The 16,560-nt window shown below is 38.9% G+C and overlaps 1 protein-coding gene across 2 annotated transcripts in view; it reads left to right on the plus strand.

Moving 5' to 3' along the window:
* L1CAM (L1 cell adhesion molecule) overlaps positions 1 to 16,560 on the plus strand; it is a 403,835-nt gene that overhangs the window by 321,140 nt on the left and 66,135 nt on the right. For both annotated transcript variants that reach the window (XM_053695800.1, XM_053695801.1), the window contains 3 exons: positions 1,055 to 1,125; positions 2,032 to 2,254; positions 15,119 to 15,234. In XM_053695800.1, the coding sequence (XP_053551775.1) occupies positions 1,055 to 1,125; positions 2,032 to 2,254; positions 15,119 to 15,234 (410 nt within the window). The remainder of the gene's footprint in view (positions 1 to 1,054; positions 1,126 to 2,031; positions 2,255 to 15,118; positions 15,235 to 16,560) is intronic.

Below are 16,560 nucleotides of genomic sequence, written 5' to 3' on the forward strand. Positions count from 1 at the left end.
TGAGCCGGTAGTCATACGATACGGTTATTAAACAGAACAAGGGGTGTATGGGTACTGAATGATACCTACCCAGAGGAGGCTACATCCGGTAGTCATACGATACGGTTATTATACAGAGCAAGGGGTGTATGGGTAATGAATGACACCTACCCAGAGGAGGCTACATATGAGCCGGTAGTCATATGATACGGTTATTAAACCAAGGAGTGCTCTGGTACATGTAAGTAAGGATTTGATGGTTATTATTTAAGTTAACAAAAGTTGGAATGATATTACACTATTTTGTTAGTTTTCTCTTTTCCCTTTATCCTCGGGAAGTGACAGCATAAAGAGAATATAACAAGGACATCATATGGGACTTTTATAAGTTTCATACATCCTTTAAAGGGATGGTCTACTCCAATTTTTGTATTGCTTAAAAAAATAGATAATGCCTTTATTCCCCATTCTCCAGTTTTGCATAACCAACACGATTATATTAATACACTTTTCACCTCTGTGATTACCTTGTATCTAAGCCTCTGCAGACTGCCCCCTTATTTCAGTTCTTTTGACAGACTTACATTTTAGCCATTTAATGTTGACTCATAGATAAGTCCACATGAGTGAGCACAATGTTATCTATATGGCACACACGAACTAGCGCTGTTTAGCTGAAAAACTTTCCGCCTTCAATTTCTTAGAAATTAGTATATGAGCCTACCTAGGTTTAGCTTTCAACAAAGAATACCAAGAGAACAAAGCACATTTGAAGATAAAAGTCAATTGGAAAATTGTTTAAAATTGCATGCCCTATCTGAATCATGAAAGTTAAATTTTGACTTTATATAGGAATTATATTGGGTTTGAATTTAAGCTTCTTTTATAAGTTAGTCTGGCGAACTAGGATATATTTATATAATATAAATTTTGAGTTTAGACTAGAAGTGTGAGAAATCTGCATCTTATTAAACTCATAAACTCATATAAGGTGCTGAGATATTTGCTTTAAGTTAAATCTCAACAGTGTATTTATTTGCCAAACGGTCTGATCGAATGACTATTTTTGTTCCAGCTCCAAGAAAAAATCCAAGTGATGTAAAAGGAGAAGGCACTAAGTCTAATAACATGCGCATATCATGGAAGGTAAGTTATTCGTAGTCTGGTGAAAGACAAGGTTGTTGGATGTCCAACAAGAAACTGAGAACATTGTATGTGGGTAGCAAATAAGAATGTCTCTTTCTTTGTGAGGAGGTGATAGGTGGTTTGGATATGCAGTAAAACCATTGTGCAAACACCAAGAAGTTCCAGACCTTCGGCTTTGCATGTGTTAAGCACCAGTTATCTTCTTAGAAAGACCCAAAGAGAACAGGTTTTCTACTTGTAATACACTTGTCACCTACTTCTTCTTTTAAAGAAAGAACGTTAGCATCTAGGCTGCTGGGCAGATAACCTCTGACCTCTTGTGTACATTTTAGTAACCATCAGTGATTGGAAGCTTTCAGTTTTACATAAAACCTTCATCTTGAGCAATGTGATGTTTCCTGTAGCTGTCATTGCGCTTCTCTGCTAATGCACAAATTCCAGTACTGTGCGCTAAGCCTTCATACTCACTGGTATAGGCCAGTGATTGCTAACCTTGGCGCCCCAGATATTTTGGAACCACATTTCCCATGATGCAAAAGCACTCTGCAGTCTAAGCATCATGGAAAATGTAATTCCGAAACATCTGGGGTGCCAAGGTTAGCCATCACTGTAGGCCAAGGGTGAGTAAGAATTTAGCAAGCTATTCAGTCAGCCATATCTGTCTAATTCCTATGTCATGGAGTAACAAGGATCATTCTATATTTTAATGAATCACATGGTGACATTAGATTGAAGAGATCTGCAACACGTAAGAATAAGCAAGTCAACTTGTCTCAGCTGCAGTAAGAGAGGATCTTTTAGAGAATATTTCCTAACTCTAGTCTGCTAGCACTGTAAATGCACTCAGCTCAGTATATAACAAATTAAAACACTGACATGTTATTGTCATTTTCCTCTTTATAACAGCCACTGAAAGGCATTTACTGGAACGGGCCTGGATTCCAGTACCTTGTTAAGTGGAGGCTACAGGGCAAGGAGATAGATTGGCACCAAAAGGAGGCCAGTGGCCCACCCTTCTGGGTAGAAGATACAGATACATTTGTGCCTTACGAGATCAAGGTCCAGTCTATGAATGAACTTGGAGAGGGTCCGGAGCCCAAAACTGTCATCGGCTACTCTGGGGAAGACTGTAAGTATGACCACATAATGGGGACCTATCCACCTTGTTTAGTTTTAAATATGAAATTAGTCCACTATCTGTGCTATAAAACCACTATTAAATCATTGGTCAGATGTTCAGAAACTTTGCAAAGATTATACAGTTTCCATGTATATATAATGCATCAGTAAGTAATGTCTAATTATATTTAGATTACTAAGATTCTATCTTGTCCTAAGGGAATCATTTTATGATGCTGAACTATATAAATAAATACAAATATTTTTATTTTGGCCTTGCGTAAATGTCATGTGCTGTAAAGCCAAAACCTAACTGTGATTGGAGGAGAGAGTAACTTTTAGAGTATATCAGTATCATGTTCACTGAATTTTGCTAGAAAATTATGATTAAGTCAACACTTTTATTTAGGAGCCACTTGTGATCTACTCAAGCATGTGGCTGTCTTTGTGTCATGTTTTAGATTGTAATAGGTTTAATATGAGTTTAACACTTATTATATATGTATCTATGACACAATAATGTGTCATTCTACATGGTCTGTATAGACAGTATAGGTGTAGTTGTCTGCCGCAATATGTGAGAGGAGATACTAGGGGGAGATGACAGATGTCATTGGTGGTTGTGAGCGAGGGTTATACGTTTGCTTATTGCTATCCCCCATGTGTGAGATCCATAATACATAATAACATAATAATGTGAATTAATTATGATAACCTATCATATTTGAATCCCAATCAATCTATATCATTATTCAGAAGTTAACAGTCAGCGTTTTTTTATGTCTGACGGATGTGTGAAACCAAGAGGAGAATTAGATTACATTACACCTCCATAATTATTTTACTCTAACGAATAGGAGGTGAATGTTGATGATTCGCAGTGATATTGGTGGAACTCTTCTGAATAGAATGGATGAGCTGTAATACAAGTGCAAGTACTAAATTATGTATGGTATGGTGTTTAGTGACAATAAGTACCCAGTGGTTTGTAAATATGGAGTATGCTACAAAGAGACCCTACTTTGGATGTGGTGATTCTCACCGAAATGGTTTGCTTGTGACATTGCAGTGTGTAAGGGCAAGGAATTGCCAATAATAGCAATAAAATAGGTGAGCGATGGATTAAGGATCATATCCATTTAAAACCACAATTTACATATGTATTTGCACATCGGTAACGACTCATAACGTGTCAATCCAATAAGACTGCGTGACCAACCACACACACCCAGCTAAATCAATAAAAAGGCATGGATTTGGAAGTGGGAGGGGTTAGATGATGTAATGCATGATTGGATTATCGCTTCTAAAGTATGTTTATAAGGGAGCGTTCTCTCAATACTTTGGCTTGTCAATTTTTATAACATTGAGAAAGGCAGTGTTAAGGCTGAAACGCATTTGTCCGTGCGCTACACCCATGGCACCTGAAGCTGATGTATCCAGCTATCGACCAGGAAACAAGGGGGTGTATGATGGTTTTATTTTGTGGTGGTGGGGTTGTCTTCCAGGGTTTCCTGTTTTAATGTAAATAAAGGTTATGTTTTAACCCTACTTCCTTAGTGTATAGAGGAGGAGTGCTATAAGCCCTAATCGTTTTCCCTATCTCTTTTTTGCGACCTTGTATTAGTAGATATATATTATACCCCATACACCTTATACTTGCAGTTTCTAGCAATTTGTTTTTAAAAAACTTAGTTTCTTTCCAATGGCATGGAGACTCAACAAATCCATTTTAATTACTAGTGGGAATTCAACTCCCGGCCACCAGGTGGAGGTAAAGAACACCAAGCATAGCCTCAAGTATCCTCCCCCCTTCCCAAAATCCCCAGTCATTCTTTGCCTGTGTACATCGTAGGTGGTGTGCAAAGATGGTGTCTGAAGAAAATCAAGTATTTAATCCTTTCATGGGTACTTTTCCCTTCAAGCAAGGATTGGGATAATGCTGTGTCCATGTAATCCTCTTTAGTAAGAGTAATGGTGGCTATTAGGTGTTGGAGGTCGGTGAGGTAGTCCTTACTTGAACTCCAACAATGTATGTTATCCCCACTATAGAAAACGAGGGTTGGTTACTCTGCTTTTTCTTGTATCTTCAGGTCCCTGTCAGTGGTTGGATGAGGCTAACAGACCTGGACGTGCTGTGACTGCTGCACAGCAGAAGACCCTGGAGGGTAAGTCCTTTCATATATATTTCTTAGGAACAAGGATATATAATGGAGAGAGGACTGGGACATTCAGGGACCTGGTGGGACCTGCTACCCTCATGAGGGGTTTGTATATTTTATATATCTCTACAAGTTGAGATATGTTGCGGCTGAGCAGCTAACTGGGATGTGTCAGGGATCGTACCGCTTTATTTGCCTTATGAAGGGTCTAAGTGCAATGTAATGACCCAGGCTTTGTGGGGACTGTGTAACTTATTGTTTCATTATTCCTCCCTCACGCTCCTATCCCTGCACGGACCTGTTCGTGCTCATTAGAGGTGCTTATCTATCTCTGGGGCACAGTGCTAATAAGGGAAGGATCAGATGCTTTCATGAGCCACATGTTCATATATAAATATACCGGCAGGTCATGATTTCTTTCATGTACAATTTCTATGCGGGTTTGACTTCTGATGCCTTTCAGTAAAAGCCTTGTCAGATAGGGTTTATATGATAGGTGGTACAAATAACTATATGTTTACTAATTGAGTCATTTTAATCTGTGGAGACCTTTCACTCTCTAACGAGTGTTTATGTCCCAATCCTGCACAATGTCCTTATAGCTTACCCCCAGGGGGAGGCTATGGCGCAGGATGGTGTATTGCTTTTTATTGGCTATGTACATATGGGGATTGTGGCGGCATGGCGGAGAAGTCAATATGTCTTTTTATGCTGCAGCGCGCCTTTGCTCTGAGTGTATAGCTTGGCGCAGGTTATTCCACTCAGTAGGAGGAGCAGATCTTAACCTCTTAGAGTGGGGTTTTATATATTCTGCTTGACTCCTCTCTAGAGACTTGTTGGTTGGCGGTCTATTCGTAACCTGGCCCTTTACTTATGAGGGTCTTTCCCTGGTTACTTTATTTTAATAGGGTTAAATACCTTTATTTGGCATTTTATTTTCTCTCCCTGAGAGATTGAATTGCGGTAGCACCTCATGAAGGTTCTCGCCATTCAATCATGAGAGTATACCCTAAAGTTAAACAGTGACTTCTATTTTCCTAATGAGTATAAGATCCGGTAGGGGTTAACTTTCCCGCCGCAGGATCTTTTGTTGGCGCATTCTCGCCTCTAAGCACTTCTAGGATGCTGAGGCCTTCAGTTAAAAATATTTTATTTTTATTTTTTGCCCAATTGAAAGCCGCTTTGAGGGGCGGGTCCATGGGGACCGTTCAGCATTGCGGGGTTAAGGATCGGCATGAGCGGTTCCAATCGTCTACTCCATATCCTTGCTAGGGGGCTAGAGGTTCCTCTCTGGAGGTGATTGGGTCAGCACGGTCGCTTGGTCCTCTCGCAGTATTAGTTTCCTCGCTCCTCTGCCCAGAACTATTTATGAGGCTAAGGCTGTATGTTTTATTTCGTAAGAGTTAGTTCTCTTGCTAGGGAACTTTTTCTGTTATGGGAATATACTGCATGATGCAGTACTTTATAGATATTATTTATGTGCACAAATCTTTGTTTCTTTTTTCAAAACATACAATTTGTGTTTTTTTCTATTTTAGACAGATTCTGTCTTATTCCTGCTGTTTTGTTGCCATCTAGTGGCTATTAATGGTAATTTCCATTATATCTGTTACTACATCTCTTTATGGATGTGTTTAATTTTTATCTGACTGGATAAATACTAATTCTGTTATTGTAAGTCTGAGACCTCTCTCAAGGCCTTTATCTTCTAATATGGATGTTTCATTTCTCTACTATATAGAGAATGTTTACTTCTCTCAGGGTGAATATAATTTATCTACCAGTGTTTTTACTCATATGGAGATATTCATGATCATGTCTCAGGTTCATAATCATAATGTTTTAGCATATTAAAGTTTATGCTTTCTTTTATTTTCATTATCAGTGTCTTTTTCATATTCCACTTATTGTCTCTTATTTAAGATATTTTTGGTTGAGATTTGGATTCCTCAGAGATTTTAATTGTAGCCAACCGCCTCCCTGCCCTGACGGCACTCGATCCCATCTGGTCTCGGAAGTTAAACAGGGCCTGACCAGTCAGTGCTTGGATGGAAGTCTGCCTGGGATCTCAGGGTGCAGTATGGCTTATGGTTGATTCATTCAATTATTTTTATGTTGCATGAATATCCCTCTCTAAGGTTTTCAACTATCTACTCATTTTGGATTATTGTCTTCTTAATATACTTTATGTGTACGTGGACAATATTAGATATTCTCCCTGGATACTTGCTGACAGGGGAGTCTGACCCAAGATAACTATGGGACCTCTCTCAGATTCTTTCTCTGCGAGTGTCCTCTTCGATTTCCCCACATGTGGGAAGTTTGACTGCACAATGAAGGGTTGTGGGAGACTGCGTACGCGCTTACTCCTGATATGAGGATCTTTTACAGGCCTGTCTGTTTTCAGCCTCTATTTGTTTTGTTTTCAATACCCTTTTCTTTAGGGATCTTATGTCTCTAGTATAAGTAAAATCTTACTTATATATTTGATCTATATGTGTGCGGTATTCTATCTCTTTTTTAGGGGGTAGAATTTCCGTTAATATGTCGCAACTGTTTTTGTTCTAAACCCTTGATGGTTTTTCTGGTCTTGTCCTTAAGAGCAATATATGAGAAAGGTTGGCACAACTAAACATTCATCTCAATCCTCAATGATCCAGGACCCGTGTACTTCAGGACCTGTGAGCTTCAGTCACAGTGTCATCCACAATGCGGCTCAAACTCCCCCCCCCACCTCCGATGCAGGAACAAAAGTACCTTGTGATAAATCTTGCGTGCTTCATACACCACGGGACATATCCTTTCCGGCGCTGTACAGGGATCCAAATTCCACTACGGTAAATCCCACAGCTGCTCACCCGGCGTTCCTGTGGTACACGCTTCTTAGCTGCATACGATAGCGAGGCTCCACTTGACGTCTCCAATGACGTATTGCGGCGGGGGGGAGGAGACACCAAAGGAGATCCGGGGTTGACTGCCAAAAACCCGACCAGGCGGGCGCAGCGGTTCCGAGACTGGTAACAACAGGAACAAAAACTGGAGAGGAACCGCTGGGTTAAAAGTCAAGAAATTTTATTTCAACAAAAATTAAATAAAAATTAAAATTAAAATGGGGAGGCATCCCAAACAAGTGGACGTATAAAAGCTGCTAACATGTTTCGGCCATGGTGGCCGTAGTCATAGCATTAACTTTTGGGAATAAGTATTACCCTTTTATGATCTTTGAATTTTTCCATTTATTCATAATGGTCAATTTCAAATTCATATTGACATACAGCTTTCTACATTCTTATTGATTTAGACATTTACATTAATTTACAGTTTATATCGTTCCTACGTAGTGTTCATGTCTACAATAGGTCTCATTGGCTACCTAATTTTGTTAGGCAAAGGTAATTACTAATTGAGCATATTGATGTGCAATATATCCTTTAGCGATATTTGGCCTTGATAGTACAGGGTTAATGCAGTTCTACCCCTATCATAATATTTCTAGTGGCATGCTATGATTGGAAAGCAAACTATTGGCTAGGTCCTGCTTTCTTTTAATTTTAATTTGGATTTAATGTTCAATTTAAATACAAATTTAATCCTATTTGATATAGCATATTGTTCCCTATACAGCTATATGAGTGTAATTCACATTCACATTTTTCATTCACATTCTACATTATACCTGTGTGTTGTATGTATATGTCTATTTTAGACAGTATATTCTGCCCTTCATCTTTATTGTATATATGGAGTAAGCATTTTGACTTAAAGTAAATAATATTGCCCTTCTGCTTCCTTTACCCCCCGCTATTTATGTGTTTATAGCTTCCTTTAATGGTTGCTGCATAGGGGTTTGTTGGAGTATAAGGGGTTAATGGTAATTGCTCGTTTCATATGGGCGTTATTGTGTTTTATATGTAACCAATCAGGTGTTTTCTCACCTGTTTTAAACAACACCTTTGTAATCTGATCTTTATGCTATGACTACGATTAACATGGCCGAAACATGGTAGCAGCTTTTATACGTCCACTTGTTTGGGATGCCTCCCCATTTTAATTTTAATTTTTGTTGAAATAAAATGTCTTGACTTTTAACCCAGCGGTTCCTCTCCAGTTTTTGTTCCTTGTCCTTAAGAGAACAGATGTATCCTAACTGATCTTTCCCCAAGGATAGGATAGGCTTTCCTATATGGGAGAGGATCTTCCTTTGGCAGCTCGGGGTTAGGATTTTTTTCTTCAGCTAGATCTGCTTCAGTGATCAGTTGGTCCTATCTTAAGTGGATCATCTTATCAACCATTTGAGAGATTCTCTCTGGGTGGATCCATCACGGCCTCTGGCTCACGGAATTTGCCTTCCGGAGTCCTCCTGGGGATTTACGGATGTCAGCCTTGCAGAAGGATCTTCTTTTGGCAGTTCGGGGTTCAGGATTTTTTTCTTCAGCTAGGTCTGATTCGGCAATCAGTTGGTTCTATCTTAGGTGGATCATCTTATCAACCATTCGAGAGATTCTCTCTGCCTCACGACATTTGCCTTCCTGAGTCCTCCTGGGTATTTACGAATGTCAGCCTCGCAGGCTGAGGGACTGTTGAGGTCCCTTCGGCACTAGGGGATTTTGGTTTCCGAGAGATTCCGTCATCCCAATACATTTTTGGGTTGAGATCAATGCGCTAGTATTGTGACCTCTCTGAGTTCTGTCTGTTTTTATCAGATCTCAATGGATATATTTTATCTGTAGCCTATCATCCATAAGGGAGGAACTAGGAGATCTCTAGTTATGAAGGTCTTGTGCTTCCTTCTGGGGTCTGAGTTTTTCCATGGCCCTTTTTCAAATTCTCATTCCTGGATGAAATCTAGGACATTGGGTTCTCTGTCTGGAATGTTTTCTTAGCAATAGCCCTAACATAGGCATGTTCTAGAGATAGAATTCATGATTTCTTGTCTCGGGTCCAGGATCCTCTAGCAGCGAAGGATCTACACACCCTACAACAAGCGGTGAAAAGGTATTTAGAAAAAACACTATTTCACAGATTCTGGATCTCAGTATCCACCACTCAAAAGACTAACTCTAATATATAACTATATAACTTGGAGAACATTGTCTGTTATCACTACAAATTACCACTTGCTTTTTAAATCTCTTTGGGTATTTTTCATTGACTGAACATGGCACTTGGGCATTCTTTTCAAACGACAATTGGACAATTGTATTCATACACGCATCCCTCCTGCCTTCTTTGTTTTTAAGATTTTTTAGAATTCTTTATTTTAACCACTTGGTCCCATATTATGTCTATGTACAATATATTGATGTTTTATAGATCTATATAAATATCCGGATTTGAAATATTGCTTTTACATTGTCAGAATAATTCTTAATAAACCTATTTTTGTATTTATTATCTGTTTAATATTGGATTATCTGGTATTATATAGTACATTATTCTAGTGTATTTATCCCTACACATATATATTTTGATTATCTTATATCCTAGTACATTCTCTATTGCTATTTTTAGCGCTGCTCCTCTTCTATGTACTTTCAGTATTTAGACTTGGAGTCTATCTTTTCTTTGTAAAAAAAACAAACAGTCCAAGAAGTCTACCCCAGCTCCCAATACCACATGAAGGTGCAGCCCCCATACCAGAGCAATCTCTGGTGGGGAGCAGATTGAGTCTCTTGAGAGGCTTGGGAGAGTTCAGGATCCCTGGGTACTGCAAATCATTCCCGAAGGGTATCGAATATGTTTTCATTCAAAGCCTCCTCAAGGAAGATTCTTTCAGTCTTGAGTGCCCTAAGATCCCTTAAATGAACACGCTTTCTTGGCTTGTGTTAGAGATCTGGAATTAATGGTAAACATGTGGGATTCGATTCGGTCCGAATCGAAATTCGGACGAATTTGTCAAATTCGGAGATTCGGATCAATTCGAATTTCCGAATTGTGGTAGTGCCGAATCTACCGAATAAATCCGAATCGATTCGAATTTATTCAGTAGATTCGGATGGATTCGGATGGCTGTGTATTACACTAGTATTGTACAGTATACTAGTGTAATACACAGCATATCCCCTTAACACTTACCGAAATTCCGAATCGATTCGAACCGAATCAAACCGAATTTTTTACGAATCTGAAAGAATCCGAATGAATCCGAAACTAATTCATTCGATTTCTTCCAAATTTGAATCGATCCGAACCGAAATTCGAATTGGTCCGAATCGATCCGAACCAAATTTTTCGACGCTGCACATATCTAATTAATGGGAGTGATTACTCCAATTCCATCTTCAGAATTAAACTTGGGGTTTTATTGAAATCTCTTAATAGCACCAAAGAAAAGGGTTCTTTTCGGCCTGTTTTGGTTCTCAAAATATTGAACACATTCCTGAAAGTGCCTACTTTTAAGATGGAGACAATTCACACTTTACTTCCTTTAGTACAGGAAGTCAGTGTATGTCTACCATATACTTAAAAGATGCTTATTTGCATACCCCTATACACAGGGATCATGTCAAGTTCCTGAGATGTGCTGTTCTAAACAATTATTATCAGTTAGTGGCCCACCATTTTGGTCTGGCTACCCCTCCCAGAGTGTTTACAAAAGTACTGGGAACTCTGTTTTTGTAGTTCGAGTCGAAGGAATTTCTGTAGTTCCTTACTTGGACAACATTCTATATCATGCTTCTTCTTATCATCAGGCTGTGTCTCAGTCAGATGGTTCTTCAGTTGTTTTAGAGTCATGAATGGAAAATAAATCTTCCAAAAAGCCCTTTAACTCCTCAGACTTGCATGTCTTTTCTCGGGTTCATAATCAATCCACATTCCGGGTGTGAACAATTGGGAGGCAGATTTCCTCATTTGCCAGTCTCTTCACCCAGGGTAATAGTATCAGAAATTTTCAACCAAATTTTGAGAGATTGTGGTCTGCCAGAGATAGATTTCATGGCATCTCACTTGAATCACAAACTACCTCAGTATTGCACCAGGTGTCGGAACCTTTGGACGAGTCTTATAGATGCCCTAGTGGTACCTTGGTCATTCAACCTGATTTACATTTTTCCTTAGTTTGTGTTGCTATCCAGAGTGAATAAGACTGTAACAAGTCTCAGAAACTAGTATTGCTCCGCCATGAGATCACAGGATTTGGTTTGTGGATCTGCAAATGTCCTCCTGCCCACCTTGGAGGCTTCTTCTAAGAAAGGATGTTCTCTGTCAAGGCCCTTTCTTTTATCAAGATCTCAAAACTCTGAATTTGATGGTATGGCGATACCCTGATTCATGATTCATGATAGGAAATCTGTTACCATACTTATTTATCATAAAGTCTGGAAAATCTTTTTTTAGAATTGCTAGAGTTCTTGAGTTCCTGCAGGAAGGCTTAGATAAAGGTTAATCCGCCAGTTCACTGAAGGGTCAGATTTCGGCTCTGTTTGTTTCTTAAGAAAATTACTGAAATTCTTAATTTTCAGACCTTTGCTCAGGCTCTAATAAGAAGTAAAGCAATTATTCATCCAGCTTCTTCTTGGAATCTTAATCTGTTTTTTAGGATTCTTCAAACTCCTCCTTTTGAGCCTAAGCATGGTTTAAACCTTCAGCTTTTACCCGGGGAAGGTTCTTTTTCTTTGGCTATAAGGATCTCTGAGCTTTCAGCTTTGTCATGCAAACCTCATTTACTGATTTTTCCTCTGGATAAAGCTGTTCTTTGCACTAGCTATTCTTTTCTTCCTAAGCTGGTATCTACAGATACTATCAATCAGTAAATAGTGGGTCCTTCTAAGGAGCATCTTCTCCACAACTTGGATTTTGTAAAATCTCAAATACTATGTGGAAGATACAAAAACTTTCAGACTTTCTTCTTGTCTTTTTGTTCCTTTTTCTTGGCCTTCCAAAGGTTTTTTATTTTCTTAGCAGCTTGGCTTAAAGCCTTAATTCGCAAGGCTTATTTGGTCGTGTGGAAAACTCCCCCTGAACGCATTACTGCTCAATCCACTAGAGCAGTTGCTACTTCTTGGGCCTTTCTTACGAGGCTTCTATTGATCAGATTTATAAGGCAGCAACTTGGTCTTCATAACACACCTTTTCTAAGTTTTATCACTTTGATGGTTATGCTTCTTCTGAGGCTGCCTTTGGCAGGAAAGTTCTGCGGGCTGTAGTGCCTGAATACTTACGGTCTTGGGAACTTCATGGCTTGGATATTGATTCCCACACTTGATGACTCATGGACTCTCACCATCTGATGAAAGAAAACTAAACTTATGCTTACTTGATAAGTTAATTTTTTCATGATGGTGAGAGTTCACAAGCCCTGCCCTTTCTTTTTGTTCTTCAGGTGTGGGCAGTACTTGTTTTTGCACTTTTTTTGCACCACTTTATCTTTCCTGCTTTTCTTTTCTCCTCATCTACTTGCCTATATGTATGACTGAGGTTCATATAAAGTGGGTCGTGGGTGTCCTTTGCCTCCTCCTAGTGATCAGGAGCGATATATTTCTTTACGTGGTCTTGCACCATCATGAAAGAAATTTCATCTAAGTATAAATTTTGTTTTTATTTATAATTATTAGCTGACTGCTTCTGCATTATCCAACTTATATTTTGAAGAAATCAGAATTAGTCTAGCAAAGTCTTTTGTATTTTGCACTGAAAACAAATGCTAAATATTAAAAGTACCAACACAATTTAAACACACATTTATAAAAAGTATAAATACTTTGTGATGGCCAATTCAAATATAATATAAAATAGTCATTTTAGAGTCCAAACCCACTTGAAATTATTAGAAAAGAAATTGTGCAGGAAATATGAATCTTGGTCAACTGCTCTTCAGAAATCCCCTGGTTAAGACAAGGATGGCTCTAAAGCAATATAAATAAAAACAACGGCACCCAAAGGCCCACATGTATATAAACTTGAGAAGTTTTCTGCTCGTCTCCCTGCATACAGGCAGCAGATTCTGTTTGCCCGTATGTATCATAACACACTCAAGTGAGCATCTAAAGCCCACCCCGTCTCTCTTGGGACCAATCGCATGAGAGAAGGAACTGCAAATCACCCCGAGCAGGCGAGTCTGATGAGCGCTGCTTCTTGCATCGTGGAAAGCAGGCTTTTATTGCGCTTACGCTGCTTTATACATGGAAATTGTGTAGTATATTAAAGCAACGTTTAAAATCTTGAACAGAAACAAGATTCTCACTCACATGATAATTGTCACTTTTGCAGGCCTTCTGGGATAGCTTGCAGTGCCCAGCTAGCATAACATATAGATAAATCAAAGTATGTTGGGCCAGATTACGAGTGGAGCGCAGATGTTTGCGCACAAGCGATATTGGGTTAAATTGCGCTCGTTTTACAAGTAGAAAGTAAACGCAATTGCTTGAGTGCAATTCAAGTTAATGTTCGTCGGGTTAGTGCGTGCTCAGAGCTGTAAGTTAACTGTTTTGCAAAAGAAAAAAGTGTTACAAAACACATAAAAAATGCCTTACAAAGTACAGTTACACTCATAATAACAACATCTTTTAAAAATTATTGGAAAAAAAAATTGCACACAAAAGTACTCAAAAATATGAGATCCCAGTTGTTAGGAAAAAAATAAGGCACGCAAAGGGCTTTAACATTGATATCTCTTCTTGTCGGGTTAGCACCCTTGAGAACATGAGTTTGAGTTAGCGCGCGAGCAGGGTGTTAGGTTTTTCCCACTTTTTTTTTCTCCATTGACTTCTATAGGCAATACATGATCGTGTGTACGATATTCTAATTGCGCTAGAAGTAAGCTGTTTGCGTGTGTCAGGTTTACTTTCAACTTATAATACGAGCGCAACCCAACGCGTGCAAAAAGTTTACTTCTAGCAAACTTCGCTATCTAGCAAAAGCGCTAAATAGCGCTCCACTCGTAATCCGGCCCATTATGTTTAAAAGTCTCTAAGTGGAAAATGAATGCTTAAACGGAAAGGCTTGAACAGACACAATGGGGCCAAGTCTTGCTAAATTTTCTCAAACAATCACAAACCAACAAAATTAACCTAAAACGGCTAAGAGCATAGATCACATACAAGAGGATCTAGTTAAAAAAATCTTTTAGGTTAATTGTGGATTTTTGTAATTGTTTGTGGAACTTTAGCAAGATTTGACTCTATTTTGTACAACCTTTAGCCAGTCACTCTCCACTTATATATCAAAAGAGACTTTGGGGCCGATTTATCAATGTCTGTTTAACAGGGGCATTCGGAGCTTGATAATTCGGCCCCTTTAAAAGTAATATACTCTGATTTCTCTATATAACAGAATTGCCTGAGCAATACAGCTAGCTAGTGAGCTGCCTGTGTACCAGGTGAGTCAGATTCTTCTCTCATTGCTTTTATCTATTATAAGAGCTCTTTGTCAACCCTTAAGAGAGAAAAATGTATTGGCTTTATAACCTCCTGCTGCTATTTTCTCCATGTTCATCTGTAGCTGGACACCAAAAACACTTCTATTTATAAAGCTACTGAGATCGAAAGTATCAGCAATGCTGAGGCCAAATAACTAGTAAACTATTTAAGTTATTTAATGCTTATTAAATAAAGTATCTGTTTTTCTTGGCACCTGACTGGGAAAGCCCTTGTTCTGCTCCTAATTTTACAAACATCTTGTTTTTGCAGTGTACTGAACATTCTACTTATGCACCTTCTGAGTGATAAATTCTAACCATAATATATATTTCATTTTAATCCTCTAATCTGCAGATCCCATCGTTTACCCAGAAAATGTAGGTGTTCAAGTGGTTAACCGGAGTACAATCTTGGTGCAGTGGCTCCCTGTGCAGAAAGAGGGTCTAAACGGGCATTTGGGCGGGTATAATGTAAGTAGAATAACTTATCTCTCTTTTCTAAATGTTGTCACCACCAAACACAAGCATTTCCTACCTTCTGCTTTAAAAGCACAAATCCACCTAATATTTCTTTCCATAAACACCACAAAATGGGATTCCATAGTCCACATCTAATAAAAACTTAACAAAAAAAACTTGCCAATGAAAGGGATTTTGTCCATTTACTTTGGACATGTTATTAATAGATGAAAGCAATTTGATTATTTTGATTTGAGTGAATCCGCAGGTATTCCTGGCTTATATATGAGTTTCCTGGCCAATCACCATTTAGAACAACAGCTTTTCATATGCTGAGGTTCTGTCAGCCGCTCTGGAATCAATCCGGGATGTAACCCAACTGCTAGCGTGAATTGAAAGCACACGCTAGCACACTGAGAAATATCCAGGACGTGACCCACTCAGGAAGCAGATTAGAAGATAACAAAAATGAATATTGTTCCAGAATGCAGGAAAGCCACAAAGGATAAAACGTCCCTTTAAGTAGTACAAAGAACAAAAAGGAAATGCTCTTACTTTGAAGCTTCTGAAAAAGGTCCTCTTTAGCAGGCTTGTAAAACAAAGGAAAAGTTCTCTTTTGCAGCTTGTAAAAGTATAATGTCCCTTTAAGCAGGTTTATAACAAACAGAAAGGCAAAGTTCTCTTTTGCAAAAAGTAAATGTCCCTTTTAAGCAGGTGTATAACAAACAGAAAGGCAAAGTTCTCTTTTGCAGCTTGTAAAAGTATAATGTCCCTTTAAGCAGGTTTATAACAAACAGAAAGGCAAAGTTCTCTTTTGCAGCTTGTAAAAGTAAATGTCCCTTTTAAGCAGGTGTATAACAAACAGAAAGGCAAAGTTCTCTTTTGCAGCTTGTAAAAGTAAATGTCCCTTTTAAGCAGGTGTATAACAAACAGAAAGGCAAAGTTCTCTTTTGCAGCTTGTAAAAGTAAAATGTCCCTTTAAGCAGGTCTTGTTTAACAAAGAATAGGTTTAAAGGTAAAGGCCAAAGCAAGGTCAGGCAGGCAGAAGTCGGCATCCAAATATCAGCAAAAGGTATAGGCAAAAGACAGGGTCAGGCAAGCAGAAGTCGGCATCCAAGTGTCAGCAAAAGGGTAATAGCTACAGGCAAGGTCAGGCAGGCAGAAGTCAATGTCCAAATATCAGCAAGTAGGGATTAGGCAAGAGGCTTGGTCAGGCAGGCAGAAGTCGGTACACAGAAGAATAAAACTGATATGGTACTCACAATCCAGGGAAACAAACAAACGGGCCCAGATTCAGATCTCCCGCCGAGATTTAAAGGGCAGGAGCGTAACCGTCAT

This window comes from Bombina bombina, chromosome 12 (genome assembly GCF_027579735.1).
Source record: "Bombina bombina isolate aBomBom1 chromosome 12, aBomBom1.pri, whole genome shotgun sequence".
NCBI classification, from domain to species: Eukaryota; Metazoa; Chordata; class Amphibia; order Anura; family Bombinatoridae; genus Bombina; species Bombina bombina.